At 40.6% G+C, this 10,833-nt stretch overlaps 1 protein-coding gene and 1 long non-coding RNA gene across 5 annotated transcripts in view; one reads left to right on the top strand and one right to left on the bottom strand.

The window, feature by feature from the left end:
- The first annotated feature begins 19 nt into the window (after window positions 1–19).
- LOC145720184 (uncharacterized) overlaps window positions 20–10,833 on the top strand; it is a 64,083-nt gene continuing 53,269 nt past the window's right edge. For 3 of the 4 annotated variants that reach the window (XR_014142997.1, XR_014142996.1, XM_081812289.1), the window contains exon 1: window positions 20–174. Coding sequence is in view for 1 of the 4 variants with exons in the window: in XM_081812289.1 (XP_081668415.1) it covers window positions 140–174 (35 nt within the window). In the remaining 3 variants the exon portion in view is untranslated. Of the gene's footprint in view, window positions 175–895; window positions 1,930–10,833 lie in introns of those variants that run through there. The other variant, XR_014142995.1, reaches the window with a different exon arrangement.
- LOC145720185 (uncharacterized) overlaps window positions 7,980–10,833 on the bottom strand; it is a 28,360-nt gene continuing 25,506 nt past the window's right edge. Inside the window, exon 3 of the long non-coding RNA XR_014142999.1 lies at window positions 7,980–8,555. This is a non-coding gene — a long non-coding RNA (uncharacterized LOC145720185). The remainder of the gene's footprint in view (window positions 8,556–10,833) is intronic.

The following is a 10,833-nucleotide window of genomic DNA, read 5'->3' as shown; positions in this document are numbered from 1 at the left end:
GTGGCCCCCACCGCCCCGATGCCCCCCGGCCCCCCGGCCCCCCGCCCAGCCCCACCTCCGGCCAACGCGGATTCTGCCTTCTCTTTGCAGAGCCACTCTCAAGAATGGGCAGGAGGTTTGTCTCAACCCCGAAGCCCCCATGGTCAAGAAAATCATCAACAAGATGCTAAACAAGTGAGTTGTGCTTTTTGTTCACACGTGGGACTAGAGTCATTGGTCACACATCCTGGCAAATGCCTCCGGACGTTTTTACCAAGGAAACCCAGGGTTTAGCTGAAGGACTGAAAATCATTATTATTTCACAATGAACTCTGCTAGTAAGATCATTCATCTGTTCTGGTGCCAGAAGGCTATTTCCAGTGCCCTCCATCCCCATGCAAATGAGTGTGGGTAAACCTGCTTTCATTAAAATTCTTATTGGTGTTGGTCAGTTATATTTAAAAGTTTTCCACCTGTTAAAAAACAGAGGCACCCCCCTCCCCAATTCCTTCTAGACTTCACATCTGAAAATCAGAACCCTTGGTTTTCTGCAACATAGGCCCTAAACTTAGAGGTGAAGAGCAGACACTTCGTAGTGACACCACACTGGGAACAAATCTGGATTCTATCACCTATTAGCCATGTGACTCAAGGACAATTATTATTATTATTAATTATTATCATCATCATCTAAAGCTTCAGTTAGGCCCCACAGGCCCCACCTGCATTCCTAAATAAAAGCATCCAAGAGCTTAGAGTTCTCTGCTGCACAACATAGGGATAGCCTTTTGATGCCAGGCAAGGGAAACTAGATTCAGAAAACTCTGGAACCTTGGGGTCAGACAGGAGAAGAGCGCTGTGCAGGCAGATTCCCTGAGCAGCTATTAAGGATGACATTTTTCTCATTATTGGGTAGTTCCAACTGACCAGAGGAAGGAGGAAACTGATTGGTGGCTGAATACCTGAATCAGGCCCCGCCCTTACAGGAACCCAAGAGGAATCATCGTTCCCAATGCCACCTCCGCTGGGCCTAATATGTTTGAGCATCTCCTAGGAGAGTTCTTCTGTTTATTTATTTATTTATTGGTTGGTTGGTTTTCAAAGATTTCCATGTTAATATTTTATATATAAAATAATTAGGATGTAATTGAATCTATTTGTGCACTGTACCACTATTTTTATTGTTTATTTTATGTTAAACTCAACTTAGTTCAACCCTGATTCTTATCTAATTTGAAGGTAAAAGGCTTGCAAATATTCTCCAATCATTAAGTTAATACTTCTGAGGGGCCCACAGCATTGCCAGCCACTGTGACTGAGGCTGGGGCAAGAGGGGGGTTCAAGCAAATAGAGAGTGAGGTCATTGTCAGTTTGAGGAATATATGTGTACGTCTATTTTTGTAATTGTTTAAAAGAATGTCAGCTATTATTTATTGAAATAATTTCACAGTATGTGGTCAACATTTCTCATGTTGAAGCTTTAGGAACTACAATGTTCTAAATATCCTTTGGACATTTTATGTCTTTCTTGTAAGGCATAATGCCTTGTTTAGTGTTAATTACGTGGTGTTTCTCTATGTCTTCTAACAGAGAGGTTCAAATATTCATTGTTGTTTTTGCAAAGAACTTGAAAATAAAGTACTTCAAAGTAAAAAAAAAATGTTTGTTTCATTTAGGGGAAAAAGGCTATCTGTACTGGACAAGCTGATGATTTACACCAATATTCCTTGACCTTTTAAAAAACTTTTTCTTCCTGGACATTCAGTTTGCTACACAGAGAAATGGAACTATAATTTATGCTTAACTTTATCTGACGGTAGCTGTCACTCCCCTTGAGTTTCACAAACCCAAGAATGTGCTTTTCCAAAGTGTGGGCTTCCCTCGGCCCCTCAGTGTGAGAGTCACTGATATATATTGCTGTTTTTTGATAAGGAGCTCCTTTCCACACTAATACTCAATCTTCTCTCCTCAAAAACACTTACATTCTTATAGCAATCTTAACAGGGACTCTCATTTTGTTGCTTTTGCTAAATGATTTTTCAGTTACTGACAATTTAACAAAGCTGGCAGTGAAATGGTGGTAAAGTAGATTTTTCCTTCAAAACTCAAATAATTTGTGTCACTCAGAGAAACACAAAGAGTGAGTGGCTGAGTACTTCACTTATGAAAAGATCTAATTGACATTTGGGTTCAATTTTCTAACCTTTATTTATTAGTAACAACACTCAGTTTAATGTTACTCCAATTCTTGATATCAATTTGTCAAATAGAATAGTTTTAAGATTTGAGTGCCTTAGTTCTCATCATTCCTGGCACAGTTTTTCTGGAACCTGATAGATTGTCTAGCCTGAGAAGGTCCTTTGGAACTTGATATTCAACACTGCCCCGGGATGATACCAACACCAAGACAGAAACAAAATTTGTATGTAAAGAGAGGAAAGATCCCTATAATCTGAAACCGCACTCCAAACCTGAAAAGGAAGAATGTTTGTGGATGTGCGGAGTGTGCTTGTCCCTGAGTCGGGACTCATTCAGGAAATCCTGAGCCTTGGGTAAAAGTCTTCAGCAGAGGCAAGAAGGCAGGGCTGGCCCCCTCAATACTTGAGATCAGGTTCGAGTTTGCCCAAGCAGCTGGGTAAATAAGGACTCCACATAGCGAGAAACAACCTCTGTGAGCTTTTTTTTCATAAAGTTAAAAATGGTAACCTCTTTATAACTCTAATGTTACTAGTTATCAATGAGATAAGAAGGAAGAAAATTTGTGAATGGTACAGAAGTAAGTAAATGTCAGCCATTCTAGCAGCTCCACAAATTCCAGCATTCACTCCCTAACCTAACCCCAAGTCAAGGGACACTGGAAATTATTTATAAGGGGAACACCAAGGGCTCAGTCAAGCCCTCACACCTAAGAGAAGTCCTTACATTCAAACGCTGGCTTGAGCTTGCTCTACTGGCCACTGAGCTCTTGTCAATAAGGAACATGCAGCATAGAAAGGAGAAAGGAGATGTTCTGTTCATATGGTGGTTAAGGACATAGGTTTCAAAGAATCAGATAGACTTTGGATAAATTCCCAAAGTTCCAGCTCTATAACTTGTTGACTGTGCGCTCTTGGGCATGTTTCTTGACTTCACCAGCCTCATTTCCCCTGCTATAGAATGGAGATAATAACGTAATACACTTGCTGAAGTTTTAGCAGGGATTAAACTTTATCAATGGCTCCAGAAATCTGCCATCGGTCCTCAGGCCAATTCCATGGACATTGTTTCAGTGTCTGTCCTGGATCAAGTGGATATGTACTATACTTTTCACACCATATGGCCCTGAGACTTGGCAAGTACAAGGCAGTCTCTTACTGAGAGTGTTAGGGCAGGAGATGGGACACAAGGGTGTGTGAGGTGGTGGTCATGAAGTGAAGTGGGGAAAGGTTATTGGATGACACAGCCCAACTTCCAAAAGTCATCAGCAGGAAATAGCAATGGCAACACCGACTGAAGTTTCTTGAGCAATGTTACCAAAGGAGCTAAACCCAGAAAGGAGGAAATATGGCTGATCCTATTATGTCATTATGAGTCCTTCTTTTGAATGCTATTGAGATGTCCTCGCAGGATTTCCAGACACGACTGGAAAGACACTGGGGGATGGCGGAGGTAGCAAACCTGCGATAGTATAATGGGGCAATCCAGAATAACAGGTGATACTGTTTCTCTTTTTTTTCTCACTACCCACACAAATAATAAGGGGAAGATCTTATCTCATCTTCACCATTGATGCCCCACTCCGTATTTTCTTCACTTACCAATGACTTCCACAGTTGCTGTGGGACAGCATCTATCCTTGCTGACAACTTCCCAACTCAAGCTCCCCTATCCTTCTGATCCTCTTCCTGAGGGCTCTCTCCATTTGGGCGTGGGGAGCAGGGGAAAGGCAGAGAGAGTTTGTTTAGCTCAGAGGCAGGATGACCTGTGATTTAATGCCCTCAGAGGCCAGCTCATTGAGAGGCAGGAGTTAGTGGATGAATATTCTATTTTCCAGTCCCTTGGTTGGACAATTCTAGAAATTACACTATATGTGTGTGCATGTGCACGTGCCTGTGGGTGTGTGTTTTAAGAGGAACTCTTTTCTACCTTGCTACTCAACTTTATCTCTTCAAAAACATTTACATTCTTATAGCTACCTTAACAAGGACTTTCATTTCATTGCTTTGCTAAATGATTTATTTATAAATATATTTATTATATATATGCTTTCCACCTCTCTCTTCATTATGTTCACATTTTCTGTTAAATCCTTGAGCATATTGGGGTGCCTGGGTGGCTTAGTCGGTTAAGCATCCGACTCTTGATTTTGAATTCAGGGTCATGGGATCCAGTCCCCATTGGGCTCTGCATTCAGTGGGGAGTTGGCTTGAGATTCTCTCTCTTTCCTGCTCCCCCACCAAGCTTTCTCTCTCTCTCTGTCTCTAAAATAAATAAATAAATTCTTTAAAAATATCCTTGAGCATATTTATAATAACTAGTTTAAAATCCTTGTCTATTAATTCTATCATTCTGTCCTTTTTATTTCTATTGACTGATCTCCACGCCCCCACCCCATTATGGATCATGTTTTTCTTCCTGGCATATGTAGTAATTTTTTATTGGATGCAGGAAATTCTGAATCTTATGTTGTTGAGTGTCAAGATTTTGTTTTCTTCCTTTAGAATCTTGGTCTCTGTTATGGCAGCCTGTTAAGTTACCGGAGAATCAGCTTGATCTTTTTGTAGGCTTGTTTGGAAGATTTATTAGGATGATCTAGAGAGAGTTCTTTTCCCCAAGTTTTGTTTAGCTGTACTACTAGATCATGCCCTTTCTGTGTCTCTGCTGAATGCCCTGAGTGCTTACAACGTCCCTTCACTCTAAGAAGTCCAACCTCAAATATCTACCCACCCCATGTAGTCTAAGAATTGCTCAGCTTACAGATCTCTGGCCACTCTCTGCTTGACCCGGTGGACTTTCACCTTATGCATGTGACTTAGTATTGATCAGAGAGACCCAATGGAACCTCAATGAGGATTTCCAGAACTCTATTTTCCTCCGTGGATCTCTCCTTTCTGCAACCCTACTCCATAACTTGTAGTCACCTCAGTTTCCCTGCCCTCCAAGACCCAGAAATTCCAGCTTAACATCCACCTACCTGAATTCAATTCTCTGTCTCCTCAACTCAGCAAAATCACCGTGCTCTGCTTGGGATCTCCCTCCCTGCACAATGATCCAGAATTGTTCCAGCAAAAAAACCAGGGTGATCATGAACCTGATCTTCTTTGTTTCCTTTTCTCAGGGATCCTAGTCTTCTGCTGCTTGTTATTCCAATGTCTAAGAGCAGTTGTTCAATGTTTTCCATCGCGTTTTCTAGTTGTTTATGGCAGGAGGTTAGGACTGTTCCCTTTTATTTCAATATGGCTGGAAATGAAAGTCTCAATGGGACAATTCTGAGGAATATTTTACAAGATTTCTTAGAGGCTCCATAGCAAGATTAATCTTATAGTGGTAGCCCATTTATTACATAGACCTTATTAGTGTTTTTTTTCTTCCCTAGCCCACATTCCCCCATTCCCTCACTTGCTTTTTTTTTTTTTTTAAGATTTTATTTATTTATTTCAGAGAGAGAGTACACAAGCTGAGGAAGACAGGCAGAGGGAGAGGGAGAAGCAGACTCCCTGCTGAGCAGGGAGCCTGACGTGGGGCTCAATCTCAGGACCCTGAGATCATGACCTGAGTTGAAGGCAGATGCTTAACCAACTGAGCCACCCAGGTGCCCCTCACTTGCTCATCTTGTGATTCTTTCCAAGCTAAACTATTGCACACAAGTCTCAGTATCAATATCTGCTTTCAGGAGAACTTGGTCACTTGGATTCCCCAGATGGATTCCCCAGAAGTTAGATTTCAGTGCTAGGGCTCATGTACAACTATTTTATTAAGGAGTACATTCCCAGAGAATCAGGAGGTAGGAAAATGTGAAGTGGGGCAGGGAGGAAGTCAAAATCTGGAAATTGGATCCGTAAGGCCCTAAAATGGGTCTGGGGGGAAACCGTCTACCAAACCCACATTCAGGACCTTATCTTCCCCTGTGAAGAGGATGATGTGCCTATTGACATTCTGTCCTCAAAATTAAAATTGATAAATATTTTATTTTTTAAGTGAGAATTAGTTGGGATTGTTTTTTTGGCTTTCAATAGTTTCCTGAAAAAAAAAAAACCACATAGTTTGGAGAAGAATAGACAAGTTGCACACTAAAACCGGGAACCGATCTTTTAGCAGCCAGGTAGGAGTTTAGTTCAAAACCTGAGAGATCATGGGGTGCCTGGGTGGTTCAGTCGTTAAGCATCTTCCTTTGGCTCAGGTCATGATCCCAGGGTCCTGGGATCGAGCCCCGCATCGAGCCTCGCATCGGGCTCCCTGCTCGGCGGGAAATCTGCCTCTCCCTCTCCCATTCCCCTGCTTGTGTTCCCTCTCTCGCTGTGTCTCTCTCTGTCAAATAAATAAATAAAATTAAAAAAAAAAAACCTGAGAGATCACACAAAAAATCAATTCTTTCATTTTATAGATGACACTATGGAGGCTCAGAGACCACCAAGGAATTACCAAATGTCACAGAACTGTCCTATTTCACAATGGGTTAAGACTCAGCTTTCTGATATTTAGTACAGGACTATTTTCACTAACTAGATCATTATTAAATTTCTTTAGTTTTTGTTCTAGGGTTGGCTTTCTAAAATGTGTAGAACCAGTCTCAGGGTACTAAATAATAGCTAGTAGTCCATCCATACCACAAGCTTCTGTAAGGTATTCTAAAGAAAACACGATGAATATTGTAGCCAAACAATTTGAAGTAAAAGACGGGTTCAGCCACATTATGTGATCTGCAAAGTTACTCTCTCAGTTATCTATCACCTCCCCAAAATGTAGTGGCTTAAAGCAACAACCATTTCATCCCGCTTCATGACCCTGTAGGTCATCAGTTTGGGCGAAGTGTTCTTCTGATGGTCTCTGCTGGGTCATTCATGGGGCTGCAGTCATCTGTGGCTTGAGCACGACGGACTTGCTCGCTTGTCTGGTGCTTGGTGTTGGCTGTTGGCTGGGCTTCATGTCTCTAGTGGATGAGCTTGGCCCTCTTCTTATGGTGCAGCAGCTTTGCAGGAGGGCAGGAGTGGAAGCTCCTAATGTTCTCACGTTTTTCTTCCCCTTTATTTTTTTATTCAAATGTAATTAACATGTAGTGTTATATTAGTTTTGGGTATACAATAAAGTAATAAAGTGATTCAACAATTCTATACATTCCTTAGTGCTCAGCATGATATCCCTTCAAGGGTTCTGGAATTTTTGTTTTGAAATATCCATATCACTTCTACCACATTCTACTGCCCAAAGCAATATCAGCACAGGGTCAAGGGGTTTGGGAAATAAATTCCACTTCTTGAAGTGAGGAGCTGTTAAAAATTTACAGCTCTTTTTAATCTTTCATAATTATTTAACCTCCCTGGAATATTCGATTTTCTCATCTGTAAGATAGAAACATCCCTGGTCAAGTTTCCAGATAATACACAAAAAGGTCATAGAGTTGTATTGACACAAAGCAGAACTCAATAAATGGTTGTTACTACCATTATATTTTGTTGTACCTCTGTTAGGGTAGGTAAATATTTTGAAGAAAGAAACATAAGATTATGGTTAAAAATGGGATTTTTTTTTTTTTGGTGACTTGCATGTGTGTACAGGTCTCAGGTGTGTGTGAAAATTCAACTAATAAAATAGATCATCTATAAAACTTTAGAAGCTGACAATCAGAGCATTTTAAACAATCTAGATCCAATTCTACATTAATTGTGCTCCAGATCAGGCAGAGATTTTAGTAGTTCTAGAATGAGAGACCCACATTTGATAAGGAAGATCTCTGGATCTTTATCACTATTTCTTTAACAAATTCCTTAACAGCCATGATGTCTAAGCCTGTTTTTGAAGTTTTGGGAAACTAAATTATTTTGAATCTTTCGATAGTTGATAATCTCATCTTTGTATTATCTTATTCTCACCATAATATCTAGACACAGCATTTCACTTGGTAAAGATGGAAAATAAAACTCAAAGAAATCAAGTTTGCATCTGAATGGTGTTTCTAACTGATCTGCAGCTTTTTGGTTTCTATAAAGGCCAATATCTGATTAGTCCATTGAATGTTGTCAAATTACTAAAACTTACCTGATTTTGAGATTGGAATCACTTTTTTCTCTTTCTTAATATGCCAAGACCTTTGTCTTGGTCTGTCCATGCTATTATAACAAAATACAATGGACTTGTGGCTAATAAACAACAGAAATTTATTTCTCACAATTCTGGAAGCTGGAAGTCTGAGATCAAGGTGCCACTATGGTTAAAGAAGGGCTTCTTCTGCGTCATAGACTGGTCTTGTATCACCTGGCAGGAGGGGCAAGGTTCTGGTGTCTCTTTTACAAAGTCACTAATGCCATTCGAGGGTTCCATCTTCATGACCTAATTACCCCACCTTCTAGTACCATCACCTTGGGGCTTAGGATTCAAACCTGTAAATTTTGAGGAGAAGCAAACCTTCAGACCATAGCAACCCTTTGTAAACCTGAGCTCTTGTGCATTTCTCTGGAATATTTGTCAGCCTTTAGCTGTGATGAACTTCCTTTCATCTTGAACAACTCCAATGTGACTTCCCCAGTGAATTCTCCCACCCCCCCACCCACTCTCCCCTCCCAGTCCCCCCTCCTCTGCATGCAGAGAACCTCGGGTTTACATCTAACTTAACATAGATCACCTTCTAGTTTTGTCTATTTACATGTTTGTCTCCAAACAGTCTGTGAATTCCTCAAGAGCAGAAACTCAGTTTTTATTCTTTGACTATTTAATGTCCAACAAAGGCCTTGGCAGGTAACAGATGATCAATGACAATTGTCAAAAGAAAAGACCTTATTTAAGCTAGGTTTACCTTCAAACTATATCAGCCCTTAAAGAAGCACTAATTCTTCAGTTAAATGCTGTTATGGGTTGAATTGTGTCCCCCCACAGCCACTCCCCAAATTCATAGGTTAAAGTTTTAACCTCCAGTACCACATATGGAGGTAGGGTCTTCACAGAGGCCACCAAATTAAAGTGAGATCATTAGGGTGGCCCTAACCCAACATGACTGGTGTCCTTACAAAGAGGGAAAATTTGGAGATAGATAAGCACACAGGGAGAACACCATGTGAAGATGAAGACAACCATCTATAAGCCAAGGAGAAAGGCTTGGAGCAGCTCCTTCCCTCCCTGCCCCAGAAAGAACCAACTCTACCAACACCATGGTCCATTGGAATGGATTGTGGGCTTCTAGCCTCCAGAATTTCAAGACAAAAAATTTTTCTTGTCTAAGCCACCCAGTCTGTGGTTCTTTGTTATGACAGCATGAGGAGAGTAACGTCAATGCTTTGATATTTGATTTGTTAATGAAAAAAAATGTGGTCAGTGTGGAATAATAATTAAGGTCATTTATAAAACTACTTAAAGAAAAAGTTCATAGTTCACTGTTACTTGCTTCAAGCCCATTACAACTGCTGTCTTCAAACCACAAGCAAACTGTAATTTGCTATTTTTGACAGGACAAGGGTTATTATAGTCTGAACTTCAGTTTCTTTGTAGGTTACTTAAAGGTGGAATTGGAGCTTGGCAGATTCTATTATCACCTTGAGTGGAATTATGCAAAGAGGTACAAACACCAGAAGCAAATACTTGCAGAGGAAAAAGCATTTTAATTACTTACTTTGTACAAGCATGACCTTTAGAAAGTGTATAGGCATTCCTTTGACTCCATTCTTTAAGTCACCGTTAACTAACTGGCATTGAACTCTTCAGGATTATGCAGTTTCCCTCCCCAGGAAATAATAGGTTCATCTCTCCTTTCAATAAATTTCGTATCCTGCTCCCAAACCTCAGCCCTCCTCCAAATAAAACAAAGCTTGAAAAACAAACCCCATTTCCTTACCCACTTGTGACAAGCACACTATTTAACAAGCTGCTACTTTCATTCTTCAGTGGGGAGAGAGTGCACGAACAACAAAAAATTCTCAGAGCTACAGAAGGCACATAGAAGAGGGCTGCCTTGTTTCCACCATTCAGACAAGGGTCAAGATTGAGCGCAGTCATGGCTGCCAAGAGCCCACAGACACTCCTGCTGGCTGTCCTTGTCCTGAGCATCTTTGGTAAAGCAGCTAAAGATTTATATTCTCCTTTGCAAAATTTAGCAAAGATTCCAGATCTTATGAGATTCTATTTAGCATTGAGCAAAATGGAAAAGCTGTAAAATTAAAACCTAAGCAGAACATATGTTTAGATTGTGGAGTGTCAAAGAATTTCTTGTTGAGGTAATTTTAAAAATTTTAACTTCTTAGAAGATATGTAACTGTAAGGGTCTGTGCTTGTCTTACTAGAGATAACCACAGGAGCATTCCTGCAAATAGGTTTATTTATTTGTTTATTCTAACGATGGTAGGCAGATGGGAATTGCCACTTTCTTTTCTTTTTAAAGATTTTATTTATTTATTTGACAGAAAGAGACACAGCGAGAGAGGGAACACAAGCAGGGGGAGTGGGAGAGGGAGAAGCAGGCTCCCCGCAGAGCAGGGAGCCCGATGCAGGACTCGATCCCAGGACCCCGGGATCATGACCTGAGCTGAAGGCAGTCGCTTAACCAACTGAGCCATCCAGGCGCCCGGGAATTGCCACTTTCAACTGATAGAATTCACCTAAAATTTTTATGTTTACAACTTTTCATAGGAGGAAATCAAGTTGATTTTTACCACGAAATAAGTTATTTTT

This window comes from Leptonychotes weddellii, chromosome 2, assembly GCF_054177405.1.
Source record: "Leptonychotes weddellii isolate Sample4059 chromosome 2, ASM5417740v2, whole genome shotgun sequence".
In the NCBI taxonomy this organism is placed as follows: Eukaryota; Metazoa; Chordata; class Mammalia; order Carnivora; family Phocidae; genus Leptonychotes; species Leptonychotes weddellii.
Note: the sequence above shows the minus strand (reverse complement) of the source record. Positions and strands in the feature narration are given on the sequence as shown.